Source organism: Nyctereutes procyonoides, unplaced genomic scaffold (assembly GCF_905146905.1).
Source record: "Nyctereutes procyonoides isolate TBG_1078 unplaced genomic scaffold, NYPRO_anot_genome, whole genome shotgun sequence".
NCBI lineage: Eukaryota > Metazoa > Chordata > Mammalia > Carnivora > Canidae > Nyctereutes > Nyctereutes procyonoides.
The window spans coordinates 22,871,918-22,895,479 of record NW_026575047.1 but is presented as its reverse complement, the minus strand read 5'-3'; the positions used below and the strand labels follow the sequence as shown (position 1 = coordinate 22,895,479).

Below are 23,562 nucleotides of genomic sequence, written 5' to 3'. Positions count from 1 at the left end.
CTTCGGAGAAATGCAGATTCTCAGGCCCTGACCTACTGAATCAGAAACTCAGGAGTGGGAGCCTGGGCACCTGTGTATAAACAAGCCCCCCCCCCGCCCCCCAGTGATTCTGGTGCCCATTCAAGCCTGAGAACCTCCACTTCAGCATCCTTACTGAGAATGCAAGCTTCGGAGCTGGAGTAGGAGGCCGCTAGGCCCAGCACTTCCTCTGCCCCTACCTACTACCTCCAGGAGACGGGAAGGAAGAAGATGCAAGACAGGGGCCCAGAGGGTAGGAGGAAGGTGGGAGAGGTCAGCGTGCTGGAGACCGGGAAATTCAGATGAGACAACAGCCCTTGCCCTCAAGAGGCTCAGTCTAGGGCGGGGGGGTGGGGGCAGAGTGGGGGTGTGCAGAGCAAAACTGGTACTCCAGGTCACAAGACACTGTGCCTCATGCAGTGTGAGAAAAGACGCAGGCCCTCAGGGGACCCCGGGGGTGGCTAAGGGCTTGCCCACAAGGTTCCCAGCCATGCTTTCCACTCCGAGTGGAGTCTCCGTTCCCATTCCTGACGACAGCGCTGTAGTTACTGTTGCTCACATGTCCCGCACTCGGACACTCCCTACCCTCACCTCATTCACTATCCATTTCTTCTCTTTTGCCACTAATGCCCACAGCAATAGTTAGTTCCCGAGGAGGGGGGGGGTCATTGGAGGAGACAAGGTGCAGGTGGCTGTAATTCCTTCAGACGCAGCAGCCTTGTTGCTGCGCTAGGCAGCCCCCTGCCCGGCCCTCCCAGCAGACAGCTGTCTGCCCAGGAGACACACGGGGTGGCGGGGTCCCAGGGCCTTGTTGCTCTTGACCTCTCTGGTCTCACCCCACCCCCTCCAGGGGCCCTGGGCATCCACAGATGGCACTGACTGATCCTTAAGAACACTGCTCCCTCTGGCCTGCCTCACTGTGCAGACCGGGGAGTATCTTTCTGAAAGATGTGGCCAGCCAGGGGCTTTACAGAGGGCCCAAAGGGCTTTCTAAGAGGGTGCCTCATCCCTTTCCTGGGGCCCCCCCACAAGGAGCTCCCCAGATTAGATGCACAGGAAGCATCGCTAAAGAGTCGGGAGGAAGAAGAATGAGAAGGACCCACCAGGAGGCTGTTGGCTTGGACTGTACGCCCAGTGCCTGGCACATACTAGATATCTAAATAGGTGATAGAAGGTACTTTCACCAGAAGGAAAGGATGGAGGGACGCAGAGAGAAGACAGGACAAGTCGGGGAGAATGGAAGCTGTAGACTCGGGAGCCGTTCACCTGCTGGAGGGGCGCCAGAGCTAACCTGGGCACGCAGGCCACCCCGCGCTGCCATGCTGCTCCCCTGCAGTGTAGCCCATCCAAATGCCAGATATTGTTATTTTCATCCTTCAGCATTTGTCAGGGACACAGATGAAGAGGATCAGAGCTCACATCACATGCATCCTGTCCTCAGTGAACTTAAACTTAGTTGAGGAAAGAAAAAACAGGGTTTAACAGTGAGATTTAAATAAGGAATTCCTGGGATCCCTGGATGGCTCAGCAGTTTAGGACCTGCCTTCGGCCCAGGGCATGATCCTGGAGACCCGGGATCGAGTCCCATGTCAGACTCCCTGCATAGAGCCTGTTTCTCCTTCTGCCTGTGTCTCTGCCTCTGTGTGTGTCTCTCATGAATAAATAAATAAAATCTTTAAATAAGGAATTCCTAACTCCACGCTGCCTTTTGACTCTCCTAGTGCATTAGGAGAGCAAGCAGCACCACAGTGCTCAGAGGCAGAAGGCTCACAGGCCACGTTCTGTAATTAGGTGCCTGGTCTCCCATTTAGGGGCTGGGGGCCTGGTGGAAGAAGTTTGAGAACCTGAGGTATACTGTGATCTGCTCAGGGGAATGGAGTTCCACTGGATAAGTGCCACTACCTCTTGCTGGGACTTATGCCTGAACCCTTCCCTCGCCAGTAGACTCTAGGGACACCCGCATGGCCTTCTGGAGATGCAGCTCTCAGCATGCTTGAACCAGTGCTTTAACCGAGCTCCACAAGCCTCCAGGACTAGGCAGGCCCTCTAGCTCAACCCTGCTGGTTCCTCACTCTGAGCAGAGCACACTAAGCCTTTCCATACCTCGGCCCCTGCAGCTCCCTAATGCCAATCTGCACATCCCTCCAGTGCTAGAGAGGAAGGCAGGGTGCTCCCCTCCTGCAGACTGGCTGCATGTGAACCTGGCACCACCAATTCCCCTCGGGGGTTAACCCAGGCCTCGGTCAACCCAGCCACCAAAGGAAAGGGCCAGTTCCTGGTAATTGGCCCTAACACTGATATAGAGATTCTTGTCCATCGAGAGTTGCCAGGAGATTTGCTGATATGATTTGTATAAGGCTCACACTTAACCGGTACGGCATGGGCATCCAAACAGAGGGGAAAAGGCAATGAATTTAAAAGTTCAAAGTCACTCTCATTTCCCTCTAGATTATATTAAAAATGAGGTTAGCAACTCTTATCAATTGTCTGACAAAAATTAGAATTTTAGTCTAAAGCGCTCTCTTAACGTCAGAAGCAGTACTTAAGGGGAGATGTGGTGCCGAGCCAGTTAGTCTTGGAGGTTTGGGACAGGGAGTGGGCTAGCCGGTGAAATCACCCTGACCATCTCCCAAGGGGCTCTGCTGCACATTCTGCTCCAGCAGTGGTACCTGGGGAGGCCCAGGGGAGGACCACACGCGTCACACTCTAGGGGGCGATGAGGAATTAGTCTCCACACCCACCGGGAGCTTGACCCTGGAGATGGGACCAAACGTCGTCTCTATGGGACAGGAAAAACACACCATCCAAACTTTGTTCCCATGGATAAGTAAGACGCAAGTGCATCCTGCCTACCCAATCAGATCCAGTTCTCCCAGGCAGCAAGGGGGAGAGGGAAGATGGGTTTAATTTAGTGCCCTTTCAGGATTAAAAATTATTAAGCGTATTAAATTATTGAGAAGTATTAAAAATTAAAAATATTCAGAAATTAAAAATCTTTATTTGTAATAAGCCTTAAATATTGAAATCCACAAACCGCTGGAGATCAGGCTCATTCATTTCATATTCCACGAACTCCCCCCACCACGACGTGGACACCTGCCTGCGTAAGCCAGAGACATAGAGGCAGGCCTGCTGCCCTCAGGCCCAGAGCTGGAAGGAGCAGGGGTGGGAACAGCAGGGGGGCGGGGCTGCCGAGCTGTCACACCATCCAGCCCTGGCCCCTTCGCATGTGGCCGTGTTATGGATGCTGTCGACGACGCGAAGGAGCCAGGGTGCATCCTCGTCATTCCTTGGCAAGAGGCAGCTTGCTAACTAGCACGTGGGGCTTGCTGGAGCAACAAGAACACAGCAGATCTCCACGAAGTTTGCTAGCAGCCTCTTTTGCTAATCACCCCGGGCTGTCAGGCTGCAAAGAGCATCAGCACAGGAGCCTTTTCGGGGAGCTTGTCAGCTGCTGGCCTGAACTCCAACCAGACACAACCGTGGAGTCCAGGTCTCCTCCGGGGCCCCCTCCTTCCCGGGCCCTCAGAGCAGGTTCTGCCCCCCCCCCTTTGTGGGCTCAGCTGGAATAACAACGCTGCTCCCAGCCCTGCTGACGCTTCCTCTGCTAACTCATTCGGCTTGCACTGACGCACAGAGAGCCCCGGGGTGCAGAATCCCGGAGGGTATGACATATGAATGAGCTCCATCGCTCTGGGACCCCATCTAGGGGCAGAGTGGCTCAGAGAAGCCACTTCCAGATAGCCTGGACGATGGGGAGGAAGCTCCCAGGCAGAGAGAGCTGGGCGGTCTACGTTGCTGAGGCAGGCTTGGAAATAATGAGGGTAGCCAGACAATTCCCGGCTCTGCCCATCGCATGCTGGGCCACTTGAGGCAGGTCACTTACCTCTCCTGAACTTGAGCCGCACCTGCGAAGTGGGGAAAGCCCACCCGCCGGAGCAGAGCCTCTCCGTGCTGCACAGGCTCCACTCTTCACAGGTCTCACAAGACCCCAGGCTGAAACTTGCAACAATAAACTGGACGACGTTGTCTCCGATGTGTTTTTGTTATTTTTTTGTTTTTTTTTTAGCATTAACTGTCTTTGATTCTAAAACCCAGGTGAAGCCAAGGTCAGAAGGAGGACAGAATCCTAACATAAGAGCCAAAGTTCTTGCCAGGATCCCCGAGGAGAGTGGGCATCCTCTGCCTCATCCCTGGGCTTGGGCTTGCAGGTCGCCTGCCCCGGATGTGCTGTCCCCAAGTACAGGGCCTGGCTTGCCACGCTCACAGCAAGCTTACCGTACACAGTCACGAAAACACCATTTGCATTTCACGTATCACCAGTGGCAGGCCTGGGGAGCCTTTTGAGGCCTTAGTCAAAGACGAGGATGTCAGGGAAGAGGCCATGTGTTGAAAGCGTCAAGAGAGAGCTCTCAGGCCCCAGATAAATGACCTGCTCCTTACTGGCTGATTTACTGATAATTTCTGCCGAATCTCAGGCAGCTTGAAAGGAAGCCAAGAGCTAACCACAAGGGCTCCGAGACCGCAGCTGCACACTGCCTCTGGACTCACCACCGCCTGTGGGCGAGGGCCAGGGAGGCGGCCAGGATTTGGAGATCTGACCCTCACTCTCAGGCTGTCAGATCCCTCACTCTCTGTGGGACCAGGCAAGTTGAAGGACGCTCTGAACCTCCCATTTCCTTGTCTATAAACTTGGGACAGCGACAGCCACCCCACAGGGCCTCCCTGAGTATTAAAATGGCAAACAGAGGACAAAGGGTAAGCGGGAAGCCAGACTCCTGGGCCGTGGTCTCCTGGTTACTCATGTATCCCAACTTAACTATTCAGTGCCCGAGGTCCCAGCCACCAGGCAGGCCTCATAAATATTTACCCCCGGTGTGTGTTGCGATGCTCAATTAATTGCTCCTGTGACGTACTTTGAGAGCCTCGGAGGATAGGCGCCGTACGAGGCCCAGGATTATTAAAGGCACAAACAAGTTGGCTCACAGAAGCAGCATCCTCCAGAGCCTGCCTTTGCCCCAGAGCTTTGCAGATCTTTGCCCAAAATCTAGGCAAAAGGCATTTCCTAAAGCACCCTGCCAATGTGAATGTGGTGGCCAGGCAAAAGGCCTACTAAAAAATAGACAAACACACATACAGACAACTCACAATAGATAGTGGTTTTAGGCCACTTGGAAAATAATAATAAAAATTCGGTCTCACTAGGCATCAGGGAAATGAAACAGGTAAAATAAGAAATCGAGCACCACGTAGGCAAAATTGTTTTAAAGGATGGATTTGAGGGTGGCGAGATCCAGCAATGGTCACTGACCGCTCTGTGACTTAGCATCTAAACTGACCCAACCCACCTGGTGGGCAACTGAGTGATCTACTGTGAGGGGCTTGGAAGACCCCCATTGCCTGACCCTCCTCACTGCACTTGGCAGAGTCTCTCCACGGGAAGATTCGAGGATTAGATGAAAAACGCAAGCATGGATCCACCCTGCAACATTACTTGCAATAATAAAAACTAGCAAGAACCCAAATGAACCCTTTAAAAATCACAGCCAGTAAGGGTGCCTGGGTGGCTCAGTCAGTTAAGCATCTGCCTTCAGCTGAGGTTTTGATCCTAGGTCCTGGGATGGAGCCCTGCATAGGGCTCCCTGCTTGGTGGGGAGTCTACTGCTCCCTCTTCCTCTGCTCCTCCCCCTGCTTGTGCTATCTCTATGTCAAATAAAATCTTTTTAAAAAAAAATCACAGCCAATAGATGTCATGTCTTTGAATAACAGCTAAAGATATATAATGCATTTTTAACATCAACAGCCCATACATTCTTTTTTTTTTCAGCCCATACATTCTTATGCTATTTTTATACATCTGTCCATTTAGACATATGCACACACACCGTCATACACGCATACAAATATGTAGAGCAGATTTGCCAAAATGCTACCTGGGGTGGTTGCATTTTCTTCTCCGTACATTTTCCTATTTTTCATACTCTCTATAATGAGGTGTTGTTTCAGATCCAGAACAATATAAACAGGAAGAAACCATTTCATAGGTTGATCTGGGAAATGCCTGTGGTGGCTGCCCACTCCTCTGGGGAAGGTGTGTGACCCGCATGCCGCTGACACTGACCATGGTTCTCTTTTCTGCCCTAGGTCATGGCCTCGATTCAACAGTGCCACAGGTGAGTCAGGAGCCCTCAGTCGCCAAAGCCGTGGGGATGTCAGCATGGGTCTGTTACTCTTCCTTCCATTCTTCTCTGCTTTTCCTTCGATAAAACTACTGGCTTGTTCAAAATGGCATTACCCACTGATGGCCTCTTCCTCCGGCTCCTCCCGGGGTACAGCCTAGTCTGTGACTTCCACAAGCTTTGGAAACTGGGGCAGGCTGATGGGGAACCCTGGCTCTCCCTTCACTTTGTAGCTGTTTAGCCTGGGGTGAAGCACAGATCCTTCATCTGCAAAATGGGTAAAAGTCTGCGTAAATGTCATTGCTGTGGCCCCTCAGTAGCGCTCGTTCAACTAAGCTCTATATAACGGGATCCCCCCAGAATACGTGTTGAATGGATGAATCGATCAGAAACCACATTTTATGATTCTCTTGCATGTCTTTTCAGAGCCTAGTTCCTGGTACAGGGCACTTACTAGAATCCCATTAAAGTTTGAGTGAAAGTATGTACTATTCATCTTGGAGCATTATTATTTCAGGGAAAGTCCAATAGAACGTCCCTAGAAAGCTGGCGAGGAACGATGAAAGGTGGCTAGAAATGATGGCTACAAGGAGACAGAATAAAGTGAAAAATAGACAAGAAGTGTGCAAAGAAGGTGTAGAATCATAGGGAGTGACGCAATCTGCAAATGAACTCAAAGGTTCATAACAGAGCATGTTGGAGCATGTAACCAGCTTTCAGCATGTCCCAAATTGCCGTGAGAAGTGTATAAAAGCAAAATCAAGACTGCAAGTATGAATATAAATAAGAAACAAGCACCTGGCCTGGCTCTAATCCCTCTTACAGAAAATGCCTTTATTAACCTTCCCAGTCATTTGCTAAGGTTGCATCCTCTCAAGGTAGATTCATCCAAACTGTACTAGAGCCTTTGATTCCAAATATGCCTCCCTCCACCAGCTTGCTACCTCCCATCCCTTCCCACAATGCACTTAAAGTCCTGGGGGTACTCTAGACACTTCCAAAGGGATGGTGCCTGGAAAGGAAATTGCCAATCTGATGTGTTGGCTGGTGGGTTATAAACCACGTGATCCGTACCCCTCTCCCTTTGCCCACTCCCCACATTCATTAAGGCAGAGAAAAACTGACAGGTGGGTATTACGTTTCATTAACAACATTCTAGAGAAATAAGCAGAGGAGGAAGAAAAACAAAAACAAATCAAAACCCCAAGAGAGCTGATTGAGATAAAGCTGCCCAGGCCTGCCCATACACATTGGAATCATATTCTGCCAAAAATATTAACAGCAAATCACAGCACCCCAGCCTCTGCATGCTTATAAACCACAGAAAGTATCTATTAAAATAAAACAGAACTGATATAATGAAAGATGCACATGATTTACACAACAGGCTGTTTGCCGTGATGATATTTTGAACATTTCTAGATATTTTTAAGTTGTTCGCAATTTTTTACCATGAGACTATTTGAAAATATGGTGGCATTTCCATATGAGAGAATACTATATAACCATTAAAAAGATGACTTTGAAGCATATTTACCGACATGGATATGTTATAGGATGCTATTATATGCAAGAGCAGACAAGAAAACCATGTGCTTAGACCTACATAGCCTATATCATGTGTGTGTGTGCTATGTGTGTGTGAATGATCAGGCTATAATCAAATATTTTTAGTGGTAACCTTGGTATGGGCACCTTATATATATTAATTTTTATCCCTGTCTTTTTTCGCTTCTCTGTATCTTATAATTTTTCCATACATTTTTGTATGCTAAAAACAGTCTATCAAAAAAAATATTCCTGGAAAAGACAGACATAGATGCAAACTTGGACAACCCGTTAATACCAATACTTTCTGTGAGGCTGATTTACAGAGAACAGTGCCATGTTTTTCCATAAAATAAACTCAGGAGCCTCTCTCCCTCCACTAATTAAATAATTAAAGAAGATAGCCCTATTTAGAAAGTGGTCCTTCTCTCTAAGGCACCGTATACAATAAAAACCTTGATAAAGATATATATTGGCTATTTCAGTCAAATGGACAAGAAATTTCATTTTTGTCCAGGAGCACCTGTTTTGTTTTCGGTTTTTGTTTCCTAAGGAAAAGCAGTGTTGAAAGTTGGTTTTTCCCACTTTTAAAAGAAAAATTAATAAGGATTTTAGGAGCAGGTGGAGGAAAGGCAGGTATGGGATATGTGAGCATCCAATGCCCCCTGCTGGCTCTTTCTAGACATTGAAATACTTGTATTAGCAGAGTGGTTCTCCCCCAAGGTGTTGGCAAAATGGGCAGACAGGATGTGAATGGTTCACGGGTGAATTGCTGGGAAAAGGTGTTCCCCTAGTTCCCATTAACACAAGCCAGGATTTCACATCATCCATGATTGGTAAACCCAGGGATTCACAGTTGTCTTTAAAATGTGTAGTGTATCAGAATCACAGTAGTCACAAAAGTATATTCTCAAGCCCACTCCAGGGTCTATGCTTTCACAGATCTAGAGTGAGATCAGGGAGTCCCTGCCTTTCACAAGAGAACTCCAACTCGTGTAGTGCTAGGACTGTCTTTGGAAAATCACTAGTTGAAGCAAAAACAAAGAAAAAGGAAACTATCAAAAGTATCTCCACCAAGAAGCTGCCATCAGCTCTCTGGACAACAACTGTCTCAGAATATTTTATTTGAATTGCAGGAGATCACCCAAGAAATGGGATGGAATTAATTAATTTATCTGTCACCGTCCATCCATTCATGCATGCATCCATCCAAGCAATTTGTGGTAGTTCTGACCATAACCAGCTTTGAGCACCGACTTTTAAGAAAATGAAATTGAAAGGTCCTAGGGACTCAGCTTACCTAAGATACTAATATTGTGCTCCACAGATGAGGAAATTAAGAATTCAAGAAAGGAAGTGAACTTCCAGGGGCCACCTAGTGAGAACATTCAGCCTGTTCTCCACACTCCCAGTAAATGCTTCCCATGTAGCTATTTCTGTGAGTTTGGCCTATTTGTAACCAGCATGTCAGTGCATAATCTTCAGATCAGGTGACTGCGGTTCAGTGAATAAAACTGGAATGTCCGGAAGAGCTAGATCATGGAGCTAGTATAGATAAGAGACAGATGTGCCATATGTTCTGTGTGTGTGTGTGTGTGTGTGTGTGTGTATAATCCATACTCATCTGTTTCTACACATCTCTTTCTCTCTTCTTACTATTTTCTTCCTTCCCTCCCTCTTCCCTCTCTTCTTCCCAGGCCTAAGTCATGTAGTCAAGGACATCATAAGCCTTTCCTCAGAGATAGTGAGAATGAATGCAAGGAAACTCATTTCCACCTCTCCCTATAGCCATGGTTTGATGCCAAACTGAAGATGTCCTAAAGTTTGGAACTTGCCAGGGGAAAGTGGGTAGATTATCTATTTTCCATCATAGAGATGAAGGTTAGATTGATGCCCTCAGTCCCCAGAGACCCTGTGGCTCCTAAAAGACAAAGAGTGATAAAGACAGGACAGGTAGAGAAAAGAACCCAGGACCAGAGGTCTGGAGCCCAGAATTTGAATACTGGTTCTCTGATGACATCAGCAAAACCTAGGACCTATGAATGAGAGAAAATGGAAAGAAACTTACATGTATAATGAATCCCTAGTTTGTGACAAGCATTTTATAGATGTTTCTAATGTAGCTGTCAGGTGCTGGTAATACAGTATAGATTAGGTAAACTGAGCCCAAGAGACTTAGATCCCCCGGGGAATAAATCAGCAGAACAGAACTCAGATCTGTCACAGGACACTTGTTCATGCTGTGTGCCAAGCAGTGCTTTCATCTTTAAAATGAGGGTCAACCAACCGTGTCACTGAATCCCTCGGCCTCACAGCTGGACGGGGCGCCAGTTTGAGGGACCAATGGGAAGTATCAACAGAGCCACGTCAATGGAGTTGAATGTTGAGAAAGGCACTGTTTTTAGTTTAAAATGAGAACTCAGGAATGAACAAGCTCCTAACATAAATCTGACAGCAGAGTACTCATAATGTGGATTGAGTGGAAAAGATTTGGTCATGAAGTTGAACTTGAAACATGAAACACAGCTGTTCATGGGGGGGCCGGGGGGGGACATGCCGCCAGAGGGGTATTTTTTTAACCTTCTCAACTGCTGTTTGGGGCAGACACTCCTCTTCTCATTCTACAAGCTAATATTAGTTAACCGATGGCTTCACAGGCCTGCCTGAGTGCATGTGGCCAGACACCGGCGCGGCCAGGGTTTGAACCTAGAACTTCTGACTTCTCATTTGGCTTCCATGAAATAGGCGTTCATGCCTTTCATTAGAGGCTCTGCTACATCTTTGGTGAATTCCATAGCTGATCTCCACAAGGAGATGAAACAGTAAAGGCTGAAGACATGTTCAGAAAGAAATCACGGGGGCTTGCATGTGACCTGTGTATTTTCTCCCGTGTAAGTCAAGTCCAGAGGTAAGCAGTCCAAGGCTGCTTGGCAGCTCTGCTCCTCCAGGTCCTCGGAGATCCTGCTCCCTCCCTTGTATTGGCCTCAATCCCATTGCCTAAAATAATGATAGCTGTGCTCCGGGCAGCTGGAGGGAGGAAGGGAAGAAAAAGAAGAAATCAACAGTGCACAACACTTTCTCTTCAGAGAGCTTCCTGCAGACTGTGAGTTGATTTTCCATCTCTTCCATTTACCAAAAATTAGACTCACGGGCACACATGACTGCGAGGAAGACCGGGGTGTGTAGCAAGTCCTTGCTGTAGGTGCCCATGTGCCCAGCTGGCCATCAGGGCCTCCAGGACAGACGGAGGAAAGCGGACATGGGGAGACACACAGCCGTCTCTGCTACGGATTCTTAGTGACGGGTCCTTGGGACCAGCTGGCCTCTCCCTCTTCACCACATATTTGGGAGCAGGCCCACCCAGCTGGCAGCCTCTGGAGTCGGAGCCAACACTCACCTTCGCCGTACCTCTCTCCGCCTCCCCTGCCCTCCGAAATCTTATGACTGCAATGAAAACAGAAGCTGTGTCTGCTTGGGGAACCTGGCTGGTTTGGGAATGCCATCATCTGAAAAGCCCGAGGATTCCACTTCCCAGAGAACAGAAAGCACTAGAGCACTGCAGGCTCCCTACCTTCACTTCCCTTCTCTCACCAGAGGGACAGATTCTCTTGATGGGACCTGCTGGGAATTGGGTCAGCCAGTGATTTCCTTTGATGCAACCATCCCATGGAGCCAGGCCTTAGGGGCACAGCCAACAGCGCTGTCCGAGTAAAGGCCCTAAAATGCACCAGCCTCATGCTTCCAGGGGCTTCCACTCAAGGAGGTGTTGACAAGTGCAGATAGTTAGAACTTCTCTCTAATTTTATCTGACTTACACGGCCCATCTCCCATCAGAAGGGAGTTGGAGCTTCTACGTCAGTGGTCCGCAGACATCAGTGTGATGGGTGTCACCATAGAAGCTTGTGCAGAAAGGAACTGGTTTGCACTGGAGGGGGAGGGGGCAGGTTTTGCTTTCTTTCCTTTTTTTTTTTTTTTTTTTTTTTTTTTTTTTTGAGAAGCACCCAAGATGAAAATGGTCCGGGGACCTTAACTTGATGGCCACTGGCCATAGGCCTTTATCATAACTCTGTAGTCGTGAGAAGAGGTGTGCAAGCTGATAGGCAAAGGCTGGGGTAATTGCCTCTGCGAATCAGGAAAGGTTTGGAGCCTTACACAACACATATTCATCTTCACTTCCCTTCTAAAAATAACTTTCAAGGGAATGTTGTCTTTTGTAAAAAGATGTTGTTTTCTTGTGAGGAATGCAGGAATCTGTTGTTCTCTGGAGCTGTTTGGTGTCAGTGGGTGATGAACGACCCTCTGCAGACACATGAGCATAACTCTTCCAGGACAATGATGTGAAAAGATGCTGGGTAAACTTCCTTCATCTTTTTGGAAAATGGCTCTCTCTGGGGAGCCAGCCTATCCTTCAGCCCCAGGAAGATTCAAAGACCTGGAAGGATTTGTGGGGCCTCTATGGTGTGGGTCCGGGGCCTGCAGGAGAGGGTGTCAAACTCAAGCTTACTCAGCCAGGGAGGAGATCGGGTTCTACTGGTGGTTCTGTCACTGGTTCTCAATTCTGGAGTGTTTCCACACTCTATTCCACAGCTGGCTATGCATTCACGGTGCTCTTGCCATATCCTGAGTTACAGGAGTGATCGAGGGCCTGAAATCTCAGCACTGCCTTAGGGGAGGCAGGCACCGGGTCTGTAACTATAGAACATATTTATTGGCTTGCTTTGTTCCTACATGCTATGCAGAAACCAAACAGTGTTTTAATCAGGAAGGGCTAACATCTATAATGCATAAAAGTACAAATGTTAGTGGTTTAATAAAAATAAAGATTTATTTCTTGTTCACATCACAGTCCAAATGTGGATTGAAGGAAGTTATCTCCCCATACACTCATTTGAGATTCATTCTCCTTTCACCAGTGGCTTCCATTATTATTGAAGACCTCAGGGTCTTCCATCTCTAGCCAGCCACAGAGGCAAGATGAGCATCGGGAGGGTCAAGAGAAGGAGAGGGTCAAGGAAGTCATCCTGGAATGATGCACATGCACACACTTTGTCCCAGTGGCCATAGCATCATGTCATGGCCACCCCATGTAAGAGACACTGGGAAATGTGTGCTGGCCACGAACCCACAGGAAGACTAAATGGAGCTAGGTGAGCATCCTCACAGCATCCTCAAAGCCACTCAAGAAGCTTGAGTTAGTGAGGAGCAGGGCTGGAGAGGTACTCCTTCATTTTTACCTAATATTGATGGTCAGGGAGGGTCCCCCACCCCCACCCCAGGGAAGATGACATTTAAGATATGATCCAATTGATGAAAAGAACCCAGACATAGGCAGCATTGAGGAAAGAATGTTCTGGACTGCAGCACAGTAGGTGCAGATCTCAGAGGCAGAAGGAGCTGGGTGTACTGGAGACACTTGGAAAGAAGCTCATGTAGCTAATTTCAGAGGTGAGGAAGGAACTGGAAAGAGATGAGATCAGAAAGGGGGCAGGAACCAGGCTATGCTGAGGGCCATGGCAAAGAATCTGGATTCCATGGGGCATTCCAAGGGCCATGAGTGACATGAACTGATTTACAGTTTTAAAACTGCTTTTAAAATTACATTTCAAACTGCGTTATTAGTAACATATGTACTGCAGCAGATAAATACAACTCCTTCCCTAAGGGCACCTGGTTGGCTCAGTCGGTTAAGCATCCAACTCTTAATCTGGGCTCAGGTAATGATCTTGGGGTCATGAGATCAAGTCCTGTGTCAGGCTCTACGTTCAGCACAGTCTGCTTGAGATTCTCTGTCTCTCTCTCTCCACCACTGCCCCTCCCCCTGCTCATGTGCTCTCTCTCTCTCTCTAAATACATAAAATCTTTTTTAAAAAGGGTCAAGTACATACCCATCAAAGATGTAATCGAATGCTGCCTATTTTTATGTAAGTGTCACAATGAGACAGAAAGTTAAGTGTCCTGACAATTCCATTACATTCAAGTCACCTAGAGTGTTCAGAGAGGGAAACCCCAAGAGGATCTCAAAGGGCACCGAGCATTATGGAAGGCAAAACAGAGGAAGTGGGGACTCCAGGTGGAATCAACACAAGCAAACATTCAGAAGTGGCATGAAACATATTTGGGGGATCCAGGAGAGTCTCAGGCTACAAGTTCATGAAGGAAGAGACCCCAGGCTCTCTGTGGAGATGTCAGTATAATGAAAACATTTGATGAGGCCAATTTCCTAAAATAAAGTTGTCTCAAACTCTGAATCAGACAGCAGAGCTGCTTTCCTAGATCCTATGGGCCAGAACAGATCCCCAAAATTTCGGTGCTCATTTGCTCCTTCCAGCCTAGCTGATCATTATGGGTGACCTCATTAATTTAACTCAATTCATGAGAGAGTAGAGATTGCTACTGTGAAAGGCTGGAAAACCTGTGGGTTTCTCCACCAGGGCTCTCAGCAGGGGTATAATTGGCTGGGACAGGAAGGTGTCATCATTGCCTCCAGGACAGTGGTGGCTGCAAGGCTCACCATCGGGATGGGCTGGGACCAGGAAGCAGGTGCAGTCAGACTCCTGCTCATTATCTCAAGGAGATTAGCTTTGGCTAGTTAACACTTCCCTGATGCACTGGTCCTAAGCAAATTCCAGAGAGCTGTGTTTCTGCTGAGCCAAACTTTCATTAATTTACACATTATACTCTACACAAGGCTTGGGCATGCTGACACAAATTCCCAGCTATTAATTGTATATTTTGGTATGGTAAGAGAATTCGGTGTGGAAGGGCAAAAGTCTACGAACATGATGAAGCCAGAGCAAGATGTAAAAATACACATGATACTGTGGTCCTCTACGTGACTTGGACACAGGCCAGAAATCTGCCCTGAGATTCTTAACAACCAAAGGAGGAAGGGAAATATGATCTCTTATAAAATCGGTATTTTCCATTAAATCAAAGCAAACCAATCCCTGAGAAGCATGCAGCTCCCAAGACCCGCTAGGAACTTCTCACATATGTGCTAATAAAGAGGGTGTGATAAGAACATTTTCTGCTTATAGTGTTCCTCAATGCAAACTAACAGCATGAAACTATAATGCAATTTAGGAAAATTAAGTCTAGAGGAAGCAAAACACCCTGCAGATCATGTGAGCAGTTCTTTGATGGCTTTGCATCATCTGAGGGTAAAGTTTAAAGCAGAGCACTGACTGAGTGCACTAGATGACCCCCAGGCAATCTTTCATAAAACAAGTCCAAGCGAGGGGGATGAGCACTGAGAAACTTCACATGAGCAGTACTTACTCAACAAACACCCGTCAAGAACTCGTTTGTTCAGTGTTGGGCCCTATGCCTGGAGCTAAGGACAGATGAGTGAGTAGACCTGTCCCCTGCCCTCAAAATACTTCCAGTCTGTTCAAGGAGATGAAGCTATGTCAGATTACAGCAAATGCAACGTGTGTGCCAGAGGGATGGGGAGGGGGCCCGGACACCGCAGAGTCATGACTGGGCACATCTGATGGGTGGAGCCCGGGCGTCCTTGTGACCGGATGCTGACCTGCCATAGAAGAAGTGAGCCTTCCTAGTTTGGATTTGATTGTCTAGCCCCCTTCTCCATCGCCCATGCTTTGCAAGAGCAGCAGCTAGAACCAGAAGTATGGATATACAGGCTGCATTTTAGGCAATCGCTGTCAAGAGAAACGAATGGAAATTAGCACAAAATTTCCAAAGAAATGCAAGGGCCACTCTTTTCAATGTTTGTTTGCTTGTTTGTTTTTTAAAGATTTATTTATTTTAGAGAGAGTGTAAGAGCCAGAGGGGCAGGGGGAGAGAGAGAATCCCAAGCAGACTCTGTGCAGAGCACAGGACTCTACACAGGGCTCGATCCTGCCACCCCAAGATCATGACCACAGCCGAGACCAAGAGTTGGTCACCTAGCCCACTGTGCCACCCAGGCACCCTCACTCTTCTCAGTGTTTTGCAGTAACGCTTTGATCTACTTCTGTTGGCAGGCCAGTACCGGACTATTGATGAGCCTCTTCTCCACTGTGTAAGTCAGCCACTTCTCCTCCTTACCTGTCAGTCTTTGATATTTACAAAGTGAGTGGTGGCTCTTTTCAAGGCATTTGGCGAATTTCAAGAAACAATAACAAGTTTTTCCAAATGGCATGATTTCCTAGCAGAGAAACTTGCATGTCAGTTCTTGGGTATAAACTGTATTCCCATAATATACATTGAAAATCAAACCATCACACTGTACTTAAACTTACATAGTGATGTAGGTCAATTATGTCTCAGTTAAACTGGGAAAAATAAATAAGTAGATAACAAGGCATTAATAGAGAGGCAAAAAAAACTGTCTTCCAATTTCTCAGCTATGGAATGCAGATAAAAATTAACTCACATGGCCACTGCGAAGATTAAATAAGATGAAAATACCACCACATGGTGCTGGCAAGGGAGTGACAAGAAAAGCACTTCCTAAGGCTCATGGTGAAATCTTAAAATGGAACTAACTTTCTGGAAAGCCATTTCATAATAACCAATCAACATAAAAATGTCTACTTTCTTTGGCCCAATAATTCTATGGTTGGGAATTTAAACTAAGAAACTAGTCTAAAACTTGGGCTAGTATGTAAAAAAAAAACTCATTTATATTTTATAGTAATATATTTAAACAGAAACCCTGGAACCATTCCAAATTTTCAATGATAGAAAAAAAAGCATTGAATAGATTGACATAGTCATATGATGAAGCTGTTAAGAATACTTACAAGAATTTTAAGGACTAAAGAAAATTTGAAATTTGTAACACAAAGTCAGCCCCCTAATGTTATAAACAAGTTTACTGTTAAAGTATTTTTTTTATGATTTTTATTTACTTAGGATAGTCACAGAGAGAGAGAGAGAGGCAGAGACACAGGCAGAGGGAGAAGCAGGCTCCATGCACCGGGAGCCTGATGTGGGATTCGATCCCGGGTCTCCAGGATCGCGCCCTGGGCCAAAGGCAGGCGCCAAACCGCTGCGCCACCCAGGGATCCCCAAGTTTACTGTTAAACTGTACATAATTTAAATAGTTTTAATTAGCATATCTATAGATGATATATGAAATAGGCAGATAGAAGAGAGGGAGAAAGAGAATCTGCTTTTAAAATCATTGATTCTTTACTCTTTGAAAGACTTCTTTAAGAAACAAAATAAAGCAAAAATAAAATAAAATAAAATAAAATAAAATAAAATAAAATAAAATAAAATAAAATAAAATAAAAAAATAAAGCTATGGATCCTTACCTCAGGACACACACACAAAATCACAAAATATTTTATAAAGTAGGAGGTTTATGGACAGAAAATACTGAGTTTTTAGTTAAGAACCCCTGCTATCGACAGTAGATAGGTAATAGATAATTAGATAAATAAATGTAATTCATTATATTTAAAAGAAAATTCTGTCTCTCTCTCATTCTGGAAAGAGATAAACCAAAATATTTATAGTTGGTCCTGGAGGCAAGGTTCTCAGGGTCTGATGTAGATTCTCTACAGACTTGGGGTGGTGGTTGCCATCCCTCAGGGTATCCCTCTGTGCCCTGACTCCACAAATTCTAACGAGGTGATTAGGCTAAAGATTAACTCTGTCTCAGATTCTTCCAGCAGGTCCAAGATTCCCCAAAGATATTATACTCTGCAGTCTTGGTGATTGCCAGAACAGTATGTCAATGGTGCCCTTGCAACAAATGTCTATCTGTCAAATCCTGAAAGGAGTTACTCCAAGTCAAAACTCATTTCTGTATGCAGTTCTGGGGAAGAAGAGCCCAGCCACCTTCCCCCCTTTGCCAAGTCAATTGTGAAAATCCCTGCAGTTCCCCTCCTGGAAGCTTCACTGTGCCCTGGGCACTCAGCTTTACTGAAACTCATCCACTAGAGAGGAGGGGATCTATCATGTCCTGAGTTCCTATCATGGGAAGGTGTCAACATAGAATATTTATGTACCTTTTACTTCATTAATCTCCAACTACAACCAAATAAAGTAGATTTAGCCCTCTCCAATTTACAGACTGAGCAAGTGAGTCAAGGGGGTTATGTAATGTCCCCCAGGTCATACAGTGGACCCACAGTTTAGATCTAGGAGTGGGTGATTCCATCCTGGATCCATGCTGCCCCCAAGCAGACTGGCCCTACCTGGTTTCCCAACCAAGAACTCCCAGTCCGAGTCCTGCTTGCCTCCCGAGATCAGACCAAAAAGGTGGGGCTTCATATCTATAATGCCTGGTTGTTAGGGGCACAGCATCCATGCAACCATGCCAATGGTCCCACTCCAACTTTGTGTTCAGTGACCTCACCTCTCTCCTTTGGGTCACCACACTCACCCTTTCCATCCTCTTCCTGCTCCTGTCCTGGTCCCTGTTCTCTTACACCTGAGCCCCTTGAATTTTATAACTTTATAACTTGCCTGAGCCCTCAGCTCTTATAAGACTTGAGTCTCCCTTTCCTTTAAGATAGGAATCAAGGGCAGCACACTCAAAGCCATACTTTAGTCTTCAGGGAGCCCACCTCCTTCATGGAGAACACTCCCATGGAGAACACTAACTTACTAAATTGCATTCTGCACTCTCGCATCATATAAGCAGGTTACTTGGAGCCCAGGTAAAGCCTAAAAGGTCTTCCAGACAGGGGCATTGTTTGCCTCGAAATCAGGCCCATCATGGACATTGTCTTTACCTGTACCAAAACTGCTTTGACAGAGCAATGATGGAAAAAGTCATACACCTGGACACTTGGGGGTGGTAAGCAACTTGTCCACATACACGGGAATCATGCAGACCTGGCATTTAAACACAAGCCCCGAATACCAAATCTTTCCACTATAATAAAACCACCTCCTAGATTATTGTGTTTATACAATGAAATAAAGTACATAAAGCATCTAGCACATATAAAGTCCCTAACAAATGTTAGAGAGGCTTTAAGAGGAGGATTGGTGGCCTTGCTTTACCTCTGATTTTCTTCAATTGTCATTAGTACAGTAGCAGCCATGGTAGTATTTATAGCTACTATTTATTAAGTACTGACCATCAGGCATTTTCCTCAAAATTTTACATGCATTGTCTCATTTAACTTCTGGTTGCCAAAGTCACTCTATAACTCTAAGAGATTATATTAGTGTGTGTGTGTATCATCTATTCCAAAAATAAATTTGAAGCGGCCTTTGATAAATATATCTCTGTAACCAGAGAAATTATAATATAAATGAAAAACTTTAAATCATATCATAATGACATCCTAAATCGAGTTAAAATCTATTATTTTATGTATTTTTGCTTACTTAACAAACATATATTAAGAATCTACTATGTGCAAAAAACGGATAGAAATAGTTAAGGCCATAATGCAGTAACTTTGACTCTTAAGTTTTCAGTCTTTGACTATAAAATAATTGAAAGTCCAAAGAAAGAGTTAGTGTGCTGTCCAATTCATGTAGTGTGACCAGGATTGGCTGGAAAGAAGTGAAATGCTCTCTGCAGAATAACAAAGGAACTTAAAAACTCAGGATCTGAGCCCAGGCTCACGCTGTTTGCCACTGCACTCTCTGGTTAGAAGTCAAAATTATGGATATTGCAACACAAGGAATGCCCTAGATTATTCACCCTTCGTCTTAGGCTCAGAACAACTTTAATACTGGGTGCTGGATTTTAGTGTGAATGTGATAGAAGACCTGGTTCTGCCCATCGATGGCACCTATGACTGTGTGGCTTTCAGATTCCACCATTCCCAATTTCTATATTTGTAAAAGAAAGATCTAAGTTCTTAATTCTGAGGGCCAAAGTGGAGGATGTGCATGAAGATTTCTTACAACTGGGTCTGTTATTCATAGCCATGGCCATTTGGAGTCTTAGTGGAAACTTTAAGAGAGATAAGGGATCCTTCTATATGAAGGACTATTGAGATTAGTATCGGGGCTGAAACACAGCACAATGCTGAATCCAGATCCCAATACATAGGTATAGATTCCAGAATTTCCATGAAGATGATTAGGTCTTTTGCTGAGTGGTACCAAATCCTGCCATCCCCAGTGTTCAGACTTGGAGCTCATTACTGGTATATAGACATACAACTGAAATTTGTGTTTTGATCATGTATCCTGCCACCTTGCTGAATTTTTTATCAGTTCTAATAACTTTTTTAGTGGGCTCCTTGGAATGTCCTACGTATGTAGGACAAGATCACATCATCTGCAAATCTCTTTTCTGCTTTGAAAGGCTGATGTGATTACACTGGGCCACTCAGGTGATCCAGAACAATCTCCTTATTTTAAGGACAGCTAATTAGTAATCTTAAGTACATCCTCAATGTCCCTTCACAGCAGGATTCAGATTATTATTTGATTGAATAACCAAGAATGGGAGTATATGAGGACATCTTTACGATTCTGCTTACCACAAGAATTTAACTGCCCAGACCCCAGATTCTTAAATGTTTCTGGCTAAAAGAATCTATACCACTCCCCTTGCTAGCACTGTAGCCCATCATCTTGGTTATAACTGTATCTTCCCTTGACTCCCTCAAATGTTCCCTCCCATTTAGGAAAGGAACTCTGCTGCGGCAGTCCTGGGTAGAGATAAAGACCAGAACGATGACGACTATGAAGACCCCGAGCTTCACATGGTAGAGGCATGGCAACCAATAAAAATTTTACCAGCCAGACCTATAAAGGAATCGGAATATGCAGGTAACATCTGGGACCTAAAAATCTAAGAATGCACATCCACGATGCAATACTGCACAGTAATTAAAGCCGCAGATTCCAAATTAAGCAACTCCAGACTAAAATCCTAGCCTCCATGGCTTACTAGCTGTGCAGCCTTGATCAAGCCTAAAAAATTCATTTTCTCTACCTGAAAATGGTGTTCATAATAAAGGAACTTACCCTCTGAGAGTTCTTTTGAGTTCTCACCAGGGGACCTGGCACAGAGTCAGAGCTCTGTAACTACTGGTTGTTATTATCATGATTTTCTTCCTGAGTCTTAGGAACAAGTGGTGAGCATGGGAGAGGGTGGATGGGCAGGACCGTGGGCAGCATGGAAGATTTTTTTTAAAGATTGTATTTATTTATTCATGAGACACACAGAGAGAGGCAGAGACATAGGCTGAGAGAGAAGCTCCCTGTAGGGAGCCTGATGTGGGACTCCATTCCAGGACCCCAGGATCAGGACCTGAGCCAAAGGCAGACGCTCAACCAATGAGCCACCCAGATACCTCTAGCATGGGAAAATTAAGACAGAGTTTGCATAATGGAGAGCAGCATAAAAGGGAAGAATTTTCAACTTGGCTCACTTGTTTTCCAGGGAGCCAGCATATAGGTAGCACGAGGGCATGGCAGCAAAGCCAAGCTTCTTAAGAGTAAAAAAGACATAATTTCACATCCACCCTTGCCTCTTTCCAACTGGGGCACACAGGCAAGTTCTCTGAATTGTAAATATAGGACAGGGCTGTAAGGGAAAAGAAGAGGAAGCACTTGTGATTTCTGAGGGCCTGACCCACTGAGATGAGTCTACAGAGGTCCCTTTGGAAAGAATCACCTTGTAAATAATGATGAAACTCCTTTGTTCATTCACTCAGTAAGCAATGACTGAGTATCTGCTGTGTGCATTTGCCGTGTTAGGATTGACCGAGTGAAAAAAAAAAAAAAAGGATTGACCGAGTGACACAAAGATAAACAAAGCATGATCCACATTCTCAGGAAGGTCACAATCCAGTGGCAGATGCAGAAGGATCACCAGATAAATAGGATAGACTATAATAGGTGTATAACATAGAAAGGAGAACCAGCAGTGGATGGTGGTGGGTGGGACCTTGGAAGATCTGCAAAGGGCATGACAGAGCACAGGGCTGGAAGGATGAACAGGAGTTCCCAGGGGCTGAGAGACTGAAGGATGCTCAAGTGCAGACTCTGGTGTGCACACGTGTGGACTGGAAGGAATACATGTCCTCCCCCTTGGGCTCTAATCTCCTAATCTGTCCAGTGGAAGTACACCTGCTTGCCTCATACCTATGTTGTGACGATTCAGTGAGTTTTTAGATGGGCACATAGTTTGTAAATTGTAACATGCTGAGTCCAGCTAAAGTATGACTTTGAATTTTTCTCTTTTCACAGATACACGTTATTTCAAGAGTGCGATGGACACTCCCCTTTCCTTAGACACCAAGACCTCTGTCCCCATGGAGCATCATCACTGGCACACACAGATGGGGCTAGGAAAAGTGAGTACAGATTTGGCTGTGTGAACCAAACATGGGCAGGGCAATTCCTAGCAGCTTGGAGCTTCCCCATCTCTCATTCCCAAGGCATCTTGTTAGGTGATGAGCAAGATGAGCTCAGTGAGGTGCTAAGGAACCAGCTCATCTGACTGCTAACATCATGGTCCTGGTGAATGAGCACAGAGAAGGGAGGAGAATTAGCATTTGTGAAGGTTTTTTTGTGGGGCCTCAGGGTGGGGATTCTTCACAGACAGTGCACTTGATGCTTGTCTCCTTTTCCAGAAGCAGACTTTGAACTCAGATCTTGTTGATAATAACATATTATTTTGCCCAGACTGTAGGCCCAATGCTGGTAGTTGGTAACTGCGTGGTAAGAAGTAAGTCAAACAACCTCTCTGAGCCCCTCTGTAACCTCGTCCATAAAACAGGAAAAAAATCCCTACCGTGCTGTACTTCAAAAGGCTGTTTGGACACTACCAACAAGAAATCAAGAAAATATCCTGTAAATACAAATATATATATGAATATATGTGTGTATATTATATATAAACATATAAAATAAATATAACATATACTTAAAATATATAAATATATTAAATTTCATTTTTAAATAACTTTTGCTAATGCTTCTTTTCCTTAATGCAGAAATGCATGAAATACAAATGAATCACCCCTGGAGTTTTAGGGTTACCAGTCACAACACTATGTTCCATTTTGTGTCCATATTCTCTATGCAGATAGATTTTATTCAAAGAGTCCCACTGTAGTACATGCCTGTTTTTTTTTCTTTTTCTGTCAAGTTCTGGTTATAAAATGATTTCCCATGTGACAAACAAGCATTAATAGCATAATATTTATAGATATATCAGACCCCATTATGGGATTTTTAATTATTTTACTCAACCATTGAGTGAAAATATTTTAAAAGCTTTGGTACCTATTGTGAAATTTCTTTCCTGAAAAATTGCTTCAATTTACCCTCCCAGAAGTCCTGTATGATAATGTGCACCTCACAGAACTCTCACCAAAACTGGCTATTACTGTATTAATTGTAATTTTAAAGGGATTTCACTGTTCCTTTTTTTTTAAATTTGTACCATATTTATTAGTGAGTATGAACATGTTTTTAAATATTTATATCACATTCTTCCTGTGCATTATTTGTTCACATTGTCTATCTATTTAACTTGAGGGCTTCTGTTAATATTAATAAGCAAAGGAAACTACAAATAAGCAATGTCATTTACCCAGAACACATCCAGGAGAGTTTGGGAGAGCAGGATGGGGGATGAAATATTGAACACTTCTGCTTTACACAGGCACCAAGCTAAACTTTAATCATTCATTCAACAAATTCATTCAAGAAATATGTGTTGAGTGTCTGCCATGGACCAGACACAATAAGAACCCACGTGCATTGGTAAATAACCAAGGCCCTGTGCTCATAAAACTCACATACTGGTGGGAGGAGACTGGAAATAAGTAAACAAATAAATAACAGACAATATGTTAAGTGGGAAAAAAAATGATTAAAACATGATAAGGGTAGTCAAGGAAGGTCTTCCTGAGTAGAAATGGGAATGAATGA

At 45.2% G+C, this 23,562-nt stretch overlaps 1 protein-coding gene across 1 annotated transcript in view; it reads left to right on the top strand.

Annotated features, from left to right (window-relative positions):
- Window positions 1-23,562, top strand: part of CLNK (cytokine dependent hematopoietic cell linker) — an 82,398-nt gene that overhangs the window by 5,664 nt on the left and 53,172 nt on the right. Inside the window, exons 3-6 of the mRNA XM_055326168.1 lie at window positions 6,163-6,191; window positions 15,731-15,768; window positions 20,301-20,445; window positions 21,871-21,977. Coding sequence (XP_055182143.1) covers window positions 6,163-6,191; window positions 15,731-15,768; window positions 20,301-20,445; window positions 21,871-21,977 — 319 coding nt within the window. The remainder of the gene's footprint in view (window positions 1-6,162; window positions 6,192-15,730; window positions 15,769-20,300; window positions 20,446-21,870; window positions 21,978-23,562) is intronic.